General features: G+C 37.1%; 1 protein-coding gene across 1 annotated transcript in view; it reads right to left on the bottom strand.

Annotated features, from left to right (window-relative positions):
* triob (trio Rho guanine nucleotide exchange factor b) overlaps positions 1-16,479 on the bottom strand; it is a 190,259-nt gene that overhangs the window by 91,581 nt on the left and 82,199 nt on the right. Inside the window, exons 3-7 of the mRNA XM_016293909.1 lie at positions 16,109-16,183; positions 14,363-14,477; positions 6,110-6,302; positions 1,961-2,449; positions 993-1,115 (exon numbers count right to left, since the gene is read on the bottom strand). Of these exons, the coding sequence (XP_016149395.1) occupies positions 993-1,115; positions 1,961-2,449; positions 6,110-6,302; positions 14,363-14,477; positions 16,109-16,183 (995 nt within the window). The remainder of the gene's footprint in view (positions 1-992; positions 1,116-1,960; positions 2,450-6,109; positions 6,303-14,362; positions 14,478-16,108; positions 16,184-16,479) is intronic.

Here is a 16,479-nt window from a genome sequence, read left to right as displayed (position 1 = left end):
ATCATGGTAAATAGTGTTATCAAAATGCAATGTCATCAGTTTGAGCATTAAAAAGGGTAATGCTTTATGCCCAATTTAAGCACAGTTGGGAGCAAGTAACAATTTCATAAATATGAAGATTTATATCTGAATGGTTTTACAAATGCAATATGTACAAATGTACAAATACAAATGTATTCTGCCTGTGTTTCAGGAATGATACCCAAAGTGTGCTTTAAGTTTTGCAAGGGCAAGCACCACTTAAATTTTCCCTGAAAAATCTAAAAATCTAGTTTGAAGTCATTAAACCTAATGACTTAAAGATTAAAGATGTTTTATATATATATATATATATATACTATATATATATATATATTCATAAATGTATGTCAACTACTGGTCTATTAAATCATTATTACTGTTTAATGACTTATTAATGAAAGTTAAAAGTGTTACCAGATTTATATCCTTCAAATTTGAGAAAGAACATTCTCTATGATTTCCCAACATATGAAAGCACTACACTGGTCATTTGAATGAGGACACACTGCAAGAAGATAAATGCTGTGGACTCTTCCTATTGGCTGAACAGCAGTTACATTTAGATATGGATGGGCAGATGGCAGAAGAGACCATAGAGATGGAAAATCAGTGATTGATGCCATGCCATTTTCTTGTGAAACTCTGCCTTTGAAACCTACTGGGGGTGATTAACATGTCTGCCAGGGTCACGTACACACACACACACACACACACACACACACACACACGTGATGTGATGTGATGTTAAGTATCTGCGCATGACTGTTCTCCTGTGGCATTATATACCCTTCAAGCATATATTGACATGACTATTATATGACAACAGAAAATTCATTCTTGCATGACTAAGTGAGTCAGGGCACGTGTACAAATGCACATCATTTAAATGATGTAACACACATCAAGCTACACTGTTATAACGCCTCAGGTGGTAACACATATTACTGCTGGACCACTGGACAGAGCCTTACCATGCAGTTCATTGCAAAGTGGTTGTGCTGGGTCTGCAGCTCGAGCACATGCTGATGGTTGGGTCCTATCTCTGTGTAGGTTGTCAGGAACAGGCCTTTATTATGGACAATCCAATCGAACATCTGTTGAGAGGAAAAATGGAAGGCATGGACTATGAAATGCTGTTTTTATGTTATTCTTCAACTTCACTCTCATAAAGAAACAGCATTGTATTAAAGTTTTTGTGCACCCTCAAAACATGACTAGTGAAGTTTTAAAGGATTTGCTCCTGATTTTGAAACTTCACATGACTAGTGAAGTTTCAAAGGATTCCATAAAGTCTTGCTAATCTTTGGTATTATTTGATGACTTATATCAAATGATTTTGTTGTATTTTGTATTATTTATTAAAATTTTTAAGAAATTCTGACTATTAAATGGACTATTTAAAAACAAAAAAAATAGCTAGAATAGTATATAAATAGTAATTGGCTTTCCCTGTAATGCTTGTATATCACTATAAAAGACTGGTACAAAATATTTAACTTACATTTCAGACACTGTTCAAATGTTTGGGGTCAATACGATTTTTTGTTACTATATATATATATATATATATATATATATATATATATATATATGTATATATATATATATGCGCCCCACAACTTGGTAGCATGCAAATACACGAACACACTAATCATTTTATATGTATATATATATATATGCGCCCCACAACTTGGTAGCATGCAAATACACGAACACACTAATCATTTAGTATCACGTTGTACTGTTAAGAGTGTATTTTTGTTAGGATTTTTAAGACAAAATGTTTATAACATTACACAAATTTAAATAAATTATAAATAAGAAGTATCTTTGTAGGTTATATCTTCCATATTATGTTATGGTCCTAGTCCTATGTTATACGTAAAACTATCCGGTTTTCTCCCTATTAAACTTCACATATAATAATGCATGTTCATACCTTCTCTGCATCCTGCTGAAAGAGTCTCAGCTGGAAGCACTGATCCAGTTTGACTTTGCGCATGTGCCAGGATTGGTGCAGATGTTGTCGTGTGGCGTGGAGTTTATCCAGAAGTGCCTGGACTTTTGGAGCTAATCCCTGGATATCTCCTCTGCCTTTTTCCCCACCCTGGATTCGTTGAAGCAGGCGTTGACCCTCAGCATCTAACTCCTCCACAGGAGCTTTAGTAACCTTTTTCTTCAGGGAGGCGTGTTCCTCCATAGCACGCCGAGACCCGTCCAGGTCTGACGGCAGCTCCCGCTGGGACACCAAGTCCTGGAGTTCTTCCAAACGGGAAAGGATGCGAGCGGCATTGCTCATGAAGTCTTCAAAGGCCACTCGAACTTCGATCCACTCCTCGTGGTCATAATCCAGACTGCCCTCGAAGTCTGGAGTCAGCTGGGAAGGATCAACCACTTTGGTCAAACCCTCAAGGGACACCATGATGGTCTGAAAAGATGAAAGTAGGACACTTAGGTTCATATTCTGAATGTATCAGATTTTTTGATTTCCTCTATTTAACATTTCTCATTTTCATTTAGTTTAACTTCATCCTAACTGAAATTGAACCCCATGGAACACTTTACCAATCTACATATGCAGTAACTCTGTATGGCACAGAAACGCTCTAAATTAAAAGACTTAACTTTTTTGAGCTTTTGAGGACAGTCTAGAGTGTCTCTATAATGCCCTTAAATGCTGCCACTATTATTTATATACAATTATATTATTTACTAATATTTTGAATTGCATTTATTTTATATTTTCAATTTTCATTTTAATGTTAGTTTATAAATATACATATAAAGGCCAATTCACAACGCACAGACAAACACCAACAAACATGAGTGTTGGGTTTTGTCTGATCAGTGTGTTACCCCTGTCAGCGTCTGTTGGCGTTGGTTGGGGTTTGTGTTCTCCTGAGTGAACATGTTCAGTCAGCATTTGTCAATGTCTGTTGGGGCAGTGTGAACATTACAGTTATGTTTCATAAAATTCTAACTAACTTATTAAATCTAACCGTCAGCTTGTTTGTTGGTGTTTGTCTGTGCAGTGTGAATTGGCCTTAAGACATATAAGTATGTCCAACTTTATCCATATACATAGGGCATATATATTATACAGTAAATCTCAAATGCTTGATTGCTTGTATCATCACAAAATGTATACTATATTATTACACGGCTCTGTGGAATACTTGATTCTGATTGGTCAGTCGCGACATTCCGAGGTATGCTATCCCTCGATAACAACCGGTAAAAGCTAATAACACAGGCTCATCCGGGTAACAGCAGTCGGCGCTGTACTCTTGCTTGAACTATTTTTTCTTAGTGGAAGCTTTGCGTTTGTTTAGCTAATAAAATATTACAACTCGATTCAGAATGGTGTACAATTATTTAATTATGTCATCCTGGTATCGCAGACTTGCTCTCGTTTCATACAAACGCAACTGCTGCCATTTTGCTATGATTGTTTTGTACGCTGTAATGGATTATAAGATAACTAACAAACTGGTAAGATTTTTAAACATTTTCATCTTAAATCTTTTATCGCCATAGTTATTTATGTGGTGAAATGTTGTGTAACTGCACCGTATCCCTTAAATGTCCGTTAAGTTTGAACTTGCCACTTGCTCGCAACTGCTGTGTTCACGGAAGCTTGCATTCAAATATTTCAGATTGTTTTGTACGCTGTAATGGATTATAAGAGAACTAACAAACTGGTAGGGTTTTAAAAATTTTTCGTCTTAATTCTTTTATTGTCTTAATTATTTTTGTGGTGAAATGTTGTGTAATAAGTGGGTTGACTGCACCGTTTCCCTTAAATGTCCGTCTAGTTTGAATTTGCCGCTTGCTCGCAACTGCTGTCTTCACAGAAGCTTTGCGTTCAAATATTTCAACTCAATATTTCGCGTCTAATTATTTACTTATGTGGCAAGTAGCCATGTAATAAGCGGGATAATGTACATCCAGCCGGGTGTTATCTCAGAATAAACCCCTTCAGGCTGATACAAGACCCCTCAGCTTCGCGTCAGGGTCCTGATCACCCTCAGCCGGTTGTTATCTCAGAATAAACCCCTTCAGGCTGATACAAGACCCCTCAGCTTCGCGTCAGGGTCCTGATCACCCTGTCTGGGTTTATTCTGAGATAACAACTGGCTGGATGTACATTATCCCTTACTTATTCCATGGTCTGTCTGAATACTGGATTCTGACTGGCTGGCAGGTATGCAGTAAAACCGTTTAATGCACAGGTAGTTCTATGTCAGTTTAATCACCGTTCTATATTAATGCGCACCTTTAATTGATGCACCACTCATCAATTCATCATTGAATCACTCATCATTGATGCATCACTCGCACACACACACACACACACACAGAGAGAGAGGTCAGAGATCACTGATTGTGCTGCACACACACACACACACACACACATAAACTTGTTGTCAATGCTTCCCCGTGATTTTTATTAATAAAATAGCCTAGATACTAGATCGCTACATTATATTCCCCAGCAACGAGGTCATAAAATCGCTTTGTTTGAAGTAATTGTTTGTAGAGAGAGACGCACAGACGCAGCAAACAGGTACACACAACTGGCATCTCTCTCTCTCTCTCTCGATCGATCGATAATTAATTGAAATACATGCTATAAATCATTCAAATAAATGTGGTCTTACCACACTATTTCATCTCTGTGTATGATTTGAAGCGGGCAGAATGCCAGCGCTAACGTGCCGTAACTGACGAAAATAACTGTCATTTTTACCCATTCGGTCAAATATTGTGGTGCAAAGAGCAATACTAGTTTTAACTTGTCTATAACTTGGCAAATGACCATGGAATAAGTGGGATAATCAATGGCTAGCCGAGCATTAAAGGGTTTTAAATGCACTTCGCAACAGGCGGTTCTTTGCCTCCACATCGTGCATTTAAAATCCTTTAATGCATGGCTAGCCGTTAATTATCCCTTACTTATAAGCACAAACTAATGCCTTATTCTGCATGATCATATTATAGATCCCTGAATCCTACCCCATACCTAAACATAACAACTACCTTACTAACTAATAAGGTAAAATTTGGAGTTTATTGAGGTAAAAGTCGTAGTTACTAGTTAGTTGATAGTGAGAATTGGTCCCCAAACTAAAGTGTGACCCTGCTTGACTATTAATAGTTTGCAAATGAAAAGTTTAGTTTGTTTGTTTTTTACGCATTTTGGCCATGTCTTCATTTTTGCAATTTAATATTACAATGTATTGTTTTATATGTGGGTGAGGCATCTTTGTGACATCTTTACAACAACCAAAACAGATTACTGCAAAGTATGACAATATTTTGGCAGTTCTGGGTTCTGAATGAAACGGTTTTGTAAGTGACTCAGTGGGAGGTTTCCAAGAAGCTGAAGTTGTTATTTAAAACAACAATGCAATTAAACACAGATTGGATGATGAATGCAAACCCTTTTGGATCAGTTACACTGAACACTTTCCTTAAAGGAGCCAGAAAAACATTCCAGAGATTGCAGCTCAGGTCATGTTATTAGAGACAACAGCAAACACATGAGGAGATAGTGGACGCTTGAGACTTGATGGTGGATAGAGACCAGACCTTCAACACAGTCTGGTCTGCATTACATCAGTGCAATTAGAAGTATTTTCTAGTGTTTAGGCATAAACAGTTCCAAATCATATATGTGATGCAGTTATAAACACTTAGTATGTATCTATTACACATATATTACAATGTAATAATACTTTTGAATGTTGTGCTGCACTAGATGTGTTAATTTAAGAAAGCTCCTTTGGGAGATTAAGCCTTCAGATTAAATATAACACTACTGCATGAGTCTTCCTCTCAGCTTTAATGAAATAGGTCAGAAGTAATTTTGACAGCTCTACTTTCGCACCACCAATATGGAATGTTCTAGTAAAACATAAGTAGACTGTGTTTTCTCTTTTATTTATTACCCTGAAAGATTCTGTGATCTCACACAAAAGACTTTTAGACAAATTCAATACAATATCTAACTGAATCTACCAAAAACAGAACTTCTTATTCACTATCACTATATTAAATGTAAATCCGTTATATATAAAGTCCTTACTTCAAATTCAAACTTGGAACTGCCGAAATTCGTCCTCTGTTTCTGCCAGAAGTTATCAGGCTTGATGATGAGAGCGATGTGTATGCAGGAGGGAAATGATTCCTGTAGGATCTTCAGCAGAGGTTTGATAGAGTCCCATTTGGATCCTCGCATATCCACGATGACCGTGAAGCCATGTCTGCTCACCTCCTCACTACACAAACAAATAAAAACACAGCATCAGCTCTTCTGCACTGCTGACACTCACATCATTAGAGAAATGTAAATGAGAGCCGCTGCTTTCAGACAAGTCTACAAATCTGATTAAAATACATTTTAGTGCATCAAATATCATATCATAATGTGCAGGGACCATGCATGAAAAATAACAATTACCCGAAAATAGTAAATAAAAGATAAAGAAACCTTTTTCGCTAAATTGAGAGAAGACTGCAATAGGGAAAAAATAAATAAATAGATAAATGTAAAAAAAGGGCTAACTAAAGAGCTCTCTAGCACGAAAAACAGGCTGTTAACTCAAGAAGGTTTTCATATCCACAGCTGCACTCCTCTAGTCTGACTCTTCAGCAGGAATGAGCACTGAACAACTCTAAATAATTCTGACCTCCCTCTCTGAGAGAGAGAGATAGAGAGAGAGAAAGAGAGAGAGAGAGAGAGAACGGAAAGAAAAGGGTGAGATAAGAGAGAAAACAAGAAGAGGGGATACACTGTAAAAAGAATTCCGTAAAATTTATGGTAAAAAACCGGCAGCTGTGGTTGCCGGAATTTTACCGTAAGAAATACGGTAGCAACGTTTTAGGTTTTACGGTTTTAACTTAAATTTACAGTAAAATACCGTAATTTCATTAACTGATATAATGTTAATATACCAACTTATTGAAGTAATAACGCAGGGAATTCTGGGAATGCCAATTTACGGTTATTCACTTTAAATTATATGGTATTTTTCACTTCCAAAAACGGTATACAACCGTAAAATTTATGTCCAATACATGTAATGTCCAATACAGTTTTTCACTGTATATAGTAGGGGAATTTACCGTTAACCATTTAACAGGTTTTTACTGTAGCATTTTTACAGTCTTTTACCGTTAAATTCACGGTCATTTTTTACAGTGTAGCACAATGTGGGGGTGATAAATATGTACACTACTGTTCTAAAATCTGAAGCAGGCCTATTTTTTTGTTGTGTTTTAAAAAAAAAAAAAAAACTTATATTATTATATTATGAAAATTCAGCATTATGCAGTCTCTTGAGAGGAAGACTGTGAACATGAGCCCCCCATCCCCCCCAATAATCCTTGAAAGATCACTTTTTTTATGTATGAAACTTTACAAAGCAGTTTTTTCATGTGCAGGAAGAGCCAGTTCTGCCCTTTTCTTCTTTACCTTGCCATAGAATATGGCCGTGCTCACTGATGTAATGTTACCTGTATTCATATTTAATCAAAAGTAAAATTGCCATTTCAATTTGATTATATTGTAGCGTCTGGACCAATCAAACACACAATATATATTTTGTTAGTTATATTTAACAAATACTCTGTAACACCCCTCAGTTAACAAGCCATATGAGGACCTATGAACCCTTCCCCCCGAAATGCGTAACACCCCAGGAAGCCGAACAGGCCCCTGGTTCCATAGCAACCAACGCTGCTATCACTGGGTTTATTGGCCAAAGGAATGCAAAGCAGGGAAAATCCCTGCATGTCCCAGGGCAAGAGGCAGTGTAGAAATGGACTTTTCTACTAATTAATTCATAGGAAAACCTTTCTTTGAATGAACACAGATTTTTTTGTAGAAGTGACATGGACTGGTCCTTGTTTGTTACTGACGTTTTAGTTTGCTTTCAGCAACTACCGACAAGAGACGGCAGCCTGTCAGAAATCTCGCCACAGAAAAAAAAACTTAATGTCACGTGACTTAAGCAAAAGAACCAGTGGCAAGGAAATGAACACAAAGAGTATGTTGCCATATGGCTACACCATGCGGTAGAGGGTTAAGCAACGATGCATTAAATTGTTTAAAAGGGATACTAAATATATTTACAATGTTAAAGATTATTTCTATGCTGTTGTTCAAACTCAAAGAACATCAAAAAATCCTGGAAAAAAAAAACAACCTTACACTGTAACAGATCGGCCAGGCTCCGCCACCACCCAATCACAACGATTCCTCTCACCTGAGTTCTGAGCACCTGCACCTGTCACCAATCAAGCACCTCATTACCAGCCTGCATAAAACCACCTCTTCCATCCCAACCAGCACTTCTTCGCCTACCATCATCGCTAGTCCCATGGCCCGACCGGCGCCCTACTCTGGTTCGGCGGAGGAGTGCAACGGGTTTCTCCTCCAGTGCAATCTCACCTTTAAGATGCAACCACATTCATATCCCACCGACACCTCTAAAATTGCTTTTATTATCTCCCTGCTAACAGGACCTGCACTGCAATGGGCGGAAACGATCTGGACTCAGGCCAGCCTCGTCATTCACGATCTGCAGAACTTCCTCGTGCATTTTCGCGAGGTGTTTGGTAGGACAGACAGAGATGCCGCTGTGGGAGAGCAACTCTATCACTTACAACAGGGGACCATGTCAATCCAGGACTTCATGCATGAGGTGCTCCGGAAGTTTCTCCATCCATTTGCCAATTTTTACCGTCGCTTCATTCTTGGCTACAGCAGGATCACCAGCCCCCTCACCAACTTACTCCGAGGGAAACCCAAGTCTCTGTCCTGGACTCCTGAGGCCTTAGAAGCCTTCTCCTCTCTCAAGAGAGCCTTCACTAGCGCCCCACTCCTAGTCCATCCAGATCCCGACCTCCCATTCGTTGTGGAAGTGGATGCCTCCACTACAGGAGTGGGGGCAGTGCTGTCCCAACAGCAGGGGAACCCAGCCAGACTCCACCCATGTGCCTTCTACTCACGGAAGCTCAGCCCGGCGGAAATTAACTATGACATCGGCAACAGAGAACTCCTTGCCATCAAGCTGGCCCTAGAGGAGTGGAGGCATTGGCTGGAGGGGGCAGCCCATTCATTTGCCGTACTAACCGACCACAAGAACCTCCAATATCTTCGTGAGGCCCGATGGGCATGATTCTTTACGAGGTTCAATTTTACCATTACTTACCGCCCTGGTCCCAGAAACGTCAAGGCAGACTCCTTGTCACGTATTCACAGTCACATAGAAGGCCCCGAAGAACCGGAAAGCATCATCCCACCTAAGATAATCGTCAGTCCAATCGAATGGAATTCCCCTCCAGTGGCCTCCAACACAGCTCCTAACAATCCACCGGGCTATCCTCCAGGATGTCACTACGTACCACGGACACAGCGCACCCCACTCATTCACTCTGCTCACTCCTCCCGAGGCACTGGCCATCCAGGGGCCAACAACACCCTCTCGCTGCTACGAGATCGCTTCTGGTGGCCCAATATGGCAAGGGACGTGAGAAGGTTCGTGCAAGGATGTCCGAAGTGTGCCATGTCCAAAAGCCCGCGCCATTTAGCATCTGGCAAACTCCTTCCCCTTCCAGTGCCGAATCGCCCCTGGTCACACCTAGGAGTCTTCCTCCGGACTCAACACCAGTACTCACTGTGACCAAATAAACTGTTTTGTATAAAACTAACCTGTCGTGTCAGACCTCTTCCGTAACATACACAGTTTCCACAGAAATATTATGCTGTTAACTGTTTTCAGTAGGGAATGTTTCTTGAGCACCAACTCAGCATATTAGAATGATTTGTGAAGGATTATGTGACTTGCCATTACAGGAACAAGTGGCATTTGAAAATATATTAAAATAGTTCTTTTAAATTTGTTATGTATTTTGATTAAATAAATGCAGTGTTGGCGAACACAAGGGAGTTTTAAAAACATTTAAAATCTTACTGACCCAAAGCTTTTCAACGGTAGTGTATGTATCAAATGTACTACAAACAAACCATGAACAAGAAATTAAGAATTTAAACTAATCTCAAATAATAAATAAGCCTGTGATTTTTAAGTGCTTATATAACTTGTTTATTTTGTATCAATTGTTTTACATTTAAATGATTTTTAAATCTTAAATTTCAGTGGTTTATACATTGTGTTACTGATAATTCCTGTGGATGTATTTTTCCAATCTATCTACAGTTAGGTGTTAAATAAATAAATAATGAAAAAAAAATCATGTACCATCCCACTTACACCATGGTCACTTGCCAGCACTGACAGGTTGAATCTGTTATTGAGTTTGCCGTGCAAAACTAGACCGGAAAGGTAAAAATAACATTTGTTTTTGTCAGTTATAAGTATAACATTCTGCCTGCTTTAAATCAGACACAGAGATAAAGTAGTGTGGTAAGATTATATTTATTTGAATGAATTATAACATGTACTTGTGTGTGTGTGTTTGTGTGCATGCAAGTTTATTTACTTCAAAAACTGCAACATTACCACCTCATTGCTGAGAAATTTAATGTAGCGTAGTGTGTTAGTAGCAAAGCAAATTAACTTATAAATGTTGTGGGGCAGCACTGACAACAAGTTTCTGTTCTCCTGAATGTTTCTCTGTGCACAAAATGATCTCCAGTCTCTGTGTGTGAGTGGTCTGAGTGTTTGTGTGTGCTTTAAATGAAGGCTGCACATTTGTATAGAACATTTATTAAACTGACTGGAACTACCTGTGCATTACACAGTTTTAACACACACTTTCCAGCCAATCAGAATCGAGCATTTAGATCATGGTATAAATGTAAATGTTAAGTATTTAAACATTTATCCTTGTGCAATGCCTTGCCTAATAGACCTACATTGTAAGTGTATTAATATACACACGTTGGGATTGATTTCAAGAACTGATTGACGTGTTATAATTATTTTATGTGGTGCTTGACAGCATGTGGGATGGATTGAGTCAGGAACATTTCTTTACAGTGTGAAAGAATGAGAATTCGTCTTAGGAGTGAAGAAACAGAAGAGGGAAAGTCATGAAAGAGTGACAGAGGACAACCAATGTGGCCTAAAATCTGCAGTTTTAGGCCAAACAACACATCTACACCCCTGGCTATCTGATACACAACAGACAGCAAAACTAACAGCCATAAGCGTCTATACACTCCCTCAGTAAACTCCTTGTTTTCATAACCAGGGGCCACATCTGGGTCTCCAACATACTGTAAAACTGAATATCTGCGCTTCTAAGCAAAGGGTCAGAGGTAGAGATGCACCAATTGTAATTTTATTGGCCGATTCCGATTTTCGATTTTTTTGTAAGTGGGACCTGCCGATTATGATTTTCTTTCTTAAAACTATAATTGACAAAATATACAAACAAAAATCTACTTTTTTATCCAATGCAAAATATATATATATATTTACATAATAAAATTAATTATTAAACATTACAATTCCCCCAATCTGGACAAAGTTACAGATGTTCTCTCATTTATTCAAAATAAAGTGCTCTGTGACATGAAAGAGGTAGAAATAACAATGAACTAAAAATGAGTTGCTGTATATAACGAAACAGATTTTATTTCCCACGATGGTTATAAATGTTCATTTTATTTCCCTTACATTATTAAATGTCATCTTTCACATCAAATTCTTACATTGTTTCAATTAATTCAGAATAATATAATAAACCTTAAGAGTTGTTACCATTCAAATAAAATCAGTATCAACAAACTCCATCTTTCCACTATAGGAAACACAGAAGATGCATCTGAAGTGGCATTAGATGTATTTACACAGACTATTTGATGAAGCTGAGGTGCCATAAATGCATTTACACTGCAAAATTGCAAATGCGTAAATAATTGTAAAATATTAATTTTTTAAATAATTTTTTGGAACATACAAATAAGAAATGTTGGGAAAAATGCAATGATACTTTTAAATATGAAACCAAACCAAACCACCAGTAGGTGGAGGCAAATGATTGTTTTAATGAGTGAGTCATTTAGTCATTCATTGTCCAGTCCGGCAAGTATTCTCTCTCACTTGCCTACTTGTCCCAGACAAGCGTTAATCGAGCTTTGTGGATCCCCGACGGTTTACTTTGGCCCTAACGTTACACGTATTACAAATTGTGAACTTTGTGTCTTCTTTAGAACAGATTCTAACATATTTAGAATCTACAGACTGACTAGCTGGCCACAGGTCCGGGCCAATCATGTGAAAATTCCGGTCCCTGGCCGGTCGATCGGTGCATCTCTAGTCAGCGGTGCATTATTAATTTTCAAACCGCCACCACATTCTGTACAAAAGTGAAAAAAAAAGAGTTTACAGCTGTCGAGAAGATGAAGTTTCATTTCTGTATTATTCAGTGTGGCTCAAACAAAGCGATTATGGACAACAGAAGAGAAGTAAAGTTTGGGAGAACCCTGCGGCAGATGATAACCTACATAAAGTTATGAACTGTGCAGAGCTGGAACCCTCTGGCTGAAAGCAGAGATTCACGTTGAGCTGGTTGAGTTTCACTGAGTCAAATCAATGCTAACTACATGGACACAACAGGGAAAAGTCAAATTAGCCATGTGATGTCTAAACAAACCAGAAACCAGGGAGCTTCAAAACCAAAAATTTAAAACCAAAACCAGGACTTGGCAAAAATACATTAACTAGACTTGAATGTTTTCTGAAGAAAATGCAATATGCAAATGATGCTTACAGCAATGCTAAGGTGTATGCAAGTATTCTGAGTGTTAAAGTGTGTGTAAGACCGAGGAAAGCTTAGCCATCTCCTTGCCATAGGCATGACGTGTCTATGAATATAAATATGAAAATAAATTAAATTAAACAAAATGAAAACTTGCTTGTGAAAATGTTCTCTTGAGCAGCAGTTTTCATTTCATTAGAAACATTCTAGTAACCCACCAAATCACTCTAGCAACTGTCTCAATTCTATAGCAACCACCCAAACACTCTAGCAACAACCTGGAAACACAGAATGCCCTAGCATTCACTCGAACAACTCACAAGTCTCTATTATATTCTGATTCCTATATATGGCATACATATTTTGTGGAAACCATGTTAATTTTTTCCCTTTTTTTTCAGGAGTCTTTGATGAATATAAAATTCAAAACAACAGGTTCTATTGTAAATAGAAATATTTTGTAACAGTATACATTTACTGTTAACTTTGATAAATATACTGCATCCTTGCTGAATTTTTTTTTGCTTTAATTTCTTTCAAAAATATATATAATATAATATAATATAATATAATATAATTACTATTAGAATATAACTAATCATACTGGCATCAAACTTTTGGGTTTCTCGAGCACATGGATTTCTACTGAAATGACCGGTTTCGCTGATTTTAACAGTTGTGCTGCTTAATATTTTTGTGGAAACCATGATAATTATTTATTTCTTTTTTTTCTCAGGAGTCTTTGATGAATATAAAATTCAAAACAACAGGTTCTATTGTAAATATAAATATTTTGTAACAGTATACATTTACTGTTAACTTTGATCAATATACTGCATCCTTTCTGAAATTGTTTTGTTTTGATTTCTTTAAAAAAATATATATATATATATATAATATAATATAATATAATATAACTAATCATACTGACATCAAACTTTTGGGTTTCTCGATCACATGGATTTCTACTGAAATTACTGGTTTCGCTGATTTTAACAGTTGTGCTGCTTAATATTTTTGTGGAAACCATGATAATTATTTTTTTCTTTTTTTCTCAGGAGTCTTTGATGAATATAAAATTCAAAACAACAGGTTCTATTGTAAATATAAATATTTTGTAACAGTATACATTTACTGTTAACTTTGATCAATATACTGCATCCTTGCTGAAATTGTTTTGTTTGAATTTCTTTCAAAAAATATATATATATAATATAATATAATATAATTACTATTATAATATAACTAATCATACTGACATCAAACTGTTGGGTTTCTCGATCACATGGATTTCTACTGAAATGACTGGTTTCGCTGATTTCCTCCAGCAAAGTGACTGCACCTTTACTGAATGGCCAATTTTAAATGAAATGGCCAAAAATAGATCAAACGCTGGTCTATCTTTCCTTGAGCAGCTAGGGTGAACACAATGGTGACTGAATTGTTATTTTAGAATTCCAGCAGCTGGCTGACTTCCACACCTGTGCTGCCAAGGGATCAATCCCTCAATGTTTCAAATGGCTGAACCTGATCTATTACGACAGCAACTTTAGTTGCATAATAATGTTCACACAGATCAAGACACACGCACACACACACTGCATACCTGGGAATGCCTGCAAGGTACGCAATAAGTCGTCTGAGGTCCTCCTGTCGTATTCTGTCATGGTTACTCCTGGCTGGAAATGTAAGGACTGGCCCTCCACGGCGATCTCTTCCACCTGAAGGCCAAATCAACACACTATATATTTGACTGGAACAACAACATCTGTGCCACTCGAGCATTAGTAAAAATAGGGCAATGGCCAATCTTAAGAAACAAAACTGAGTCCAACTACCCTGCCTACTGTATATAGTGATGCTTTGGAACACCATGGCCTACTTATCATAGTCAACCATGCCAAGTTGGCCATTTATGGATAAAACAGTTTGACTAGCTGCGGTTTTTGTCTAATGCAGAATATGATGCCTAATATCATTGCTAGCGTAATATCATTGCTTCATATCGTTATTGCATACCAACTTCCATTACACTTACTTTGAAGTGCAGAGGTGGAAGAAGGGTAAAATTGAAAATGAGTTATATCTCTTCTTAGACAAGCTGAGCTGACGATAAGCAAGTTGGCCTGCCAAAGATTAAGATGTCCGTAAGCTATCTGGGTCAGCAGCCAGCTAAACACTGACTGCATTTCCCCAGCGATGCTGCTCTGCCTTTGAGCTCACATATCTCAGAGTGTTAATGACTGTCACTGCAAATAAGTTTCCTCTCGTTAATATTCATAGAAATCCGGGCCTTTGGATAAGGAGCGAACACTTCTAAATAAATGGCTTAGAATGGAGCGGGAAGCAACAGTTTCTTTTTCACTCCTTTCTTAACTATGATGTTTTTTTGGACATGGTACCATGGTATAAAGTTTGGGATTGGCAAGAGATATAAATGTTTTTAAAGAAGCCCCTTATGCTTACTACATTCATTTGATCAAAAATTCTGTAAAAGTGAATACTGTGATCTATATATATATATATATATTTTTTTTTTACAATTTAAAATAACTTTTTTTTTTATATTATTTTAATATATTTTAAAATGTAATTTATTTCTGTGATAGCAAAGCAGAATTTTCAGCAGCCATTACTCCAGTCTTCAGTGTCACATAAATAATTCCAATATTCTGATTTGGTGCTCAAGTAACATACACACATCAAGTAACAAGTAACATCAATACTGAAAACAGATGTGCTCCTTAATATTTTTGTGGAAACCCCAATACCCCAATTTATCTTTGATAAATATAGTTCAGAATAGAAAAACTAACTTTTTTTTTATTATTATTTTAATATATTTTAAAATGTAATTTATTTCTGTGATAACAAAGCAGAATTTTCAGCAGCCATTACTCCAGTCTTCAGTCACATAAATAATTCCAATATTCTGATTTGGTGCTCAAGTAACATACACACATCAAGTAACAAGTAACATCAATACTGAAAACAGATGTGCTCCTTAATATTTTTGTGGAAACCCCAATACCCCAATTTATCTTTGATAAATATAGTTCAGAATAGAAATCTTTTGTAGCATTACAGTATGTTTTACAGTTACTTTTAAACAAAATACTGCACCCTTGCTGAATAAAAGTATTAATTTCCTAAAATTCTTACTTTTGGGGTCAGTAACAATTACATCTATGCATTAAGACATGCATAAATGTGACACGTTTATCCAAAGCGACTTACAAAAGAGGAACAAAGCAATTAATCAAAGCGCCAACAGTCGCTGTAGTACACAATGACAGATTTATTAGACAACTAGATTAGGAAACCCAATATATAGAATAATATATAGGCTCACCTGATAAGAATGCCACCTTTTCTTTAAGGATGGGAAGAACTTCAATGGCCTTCATATCTTCATTTCTGTGGAACCCTGGAAGGAGTCAAAAACTGGTCAGTTTACAAAGCACATGATGGCAAACACATTCACATTCACACAACTTGTAAAGCAACGCATGATATCATTTATTCTTAGGTTGATTAGTCTACATTTATGAAACAGCACACTATGACAGGATAATAGCTAAAGCATGTGCAGTGTTATCCCATTCAGTTTTTTTTACTTCAGTGTGTTTGATTATGGTGTGCAGTTAATAACATATTTAGTTCTGTATGTCACGGCCTCCCCAGTCAGAGATACATGCCCTCTCCACCCTCTCCTGCCCAACC

The sequence above is a fragment of the Sinocyclocheilus grahami genome, unplaced genomic scaffold (assembly GCF_001515645.1).
Source record: "Sinocyclocheilus grahami isolate Dianchi unplaced genomic scaffold, SAMN03320097.WGS_v1.1 scaffold310.1, whole genome shotgun sequence".
In the NCBI taxonomy this organism is placed as follows: Eukaryota; Metazoa; Chordata; class Actinopteri; order Cypriniformes; family Cyprinidae; genus Sinocyclocheilus; species Sinocyclocheilus grahami.
The sequence above is the reverse complement of the archived record's forward strand: the minus strand, read 5'-3'. Positions and strand labels throughout refer to the sequence as shown.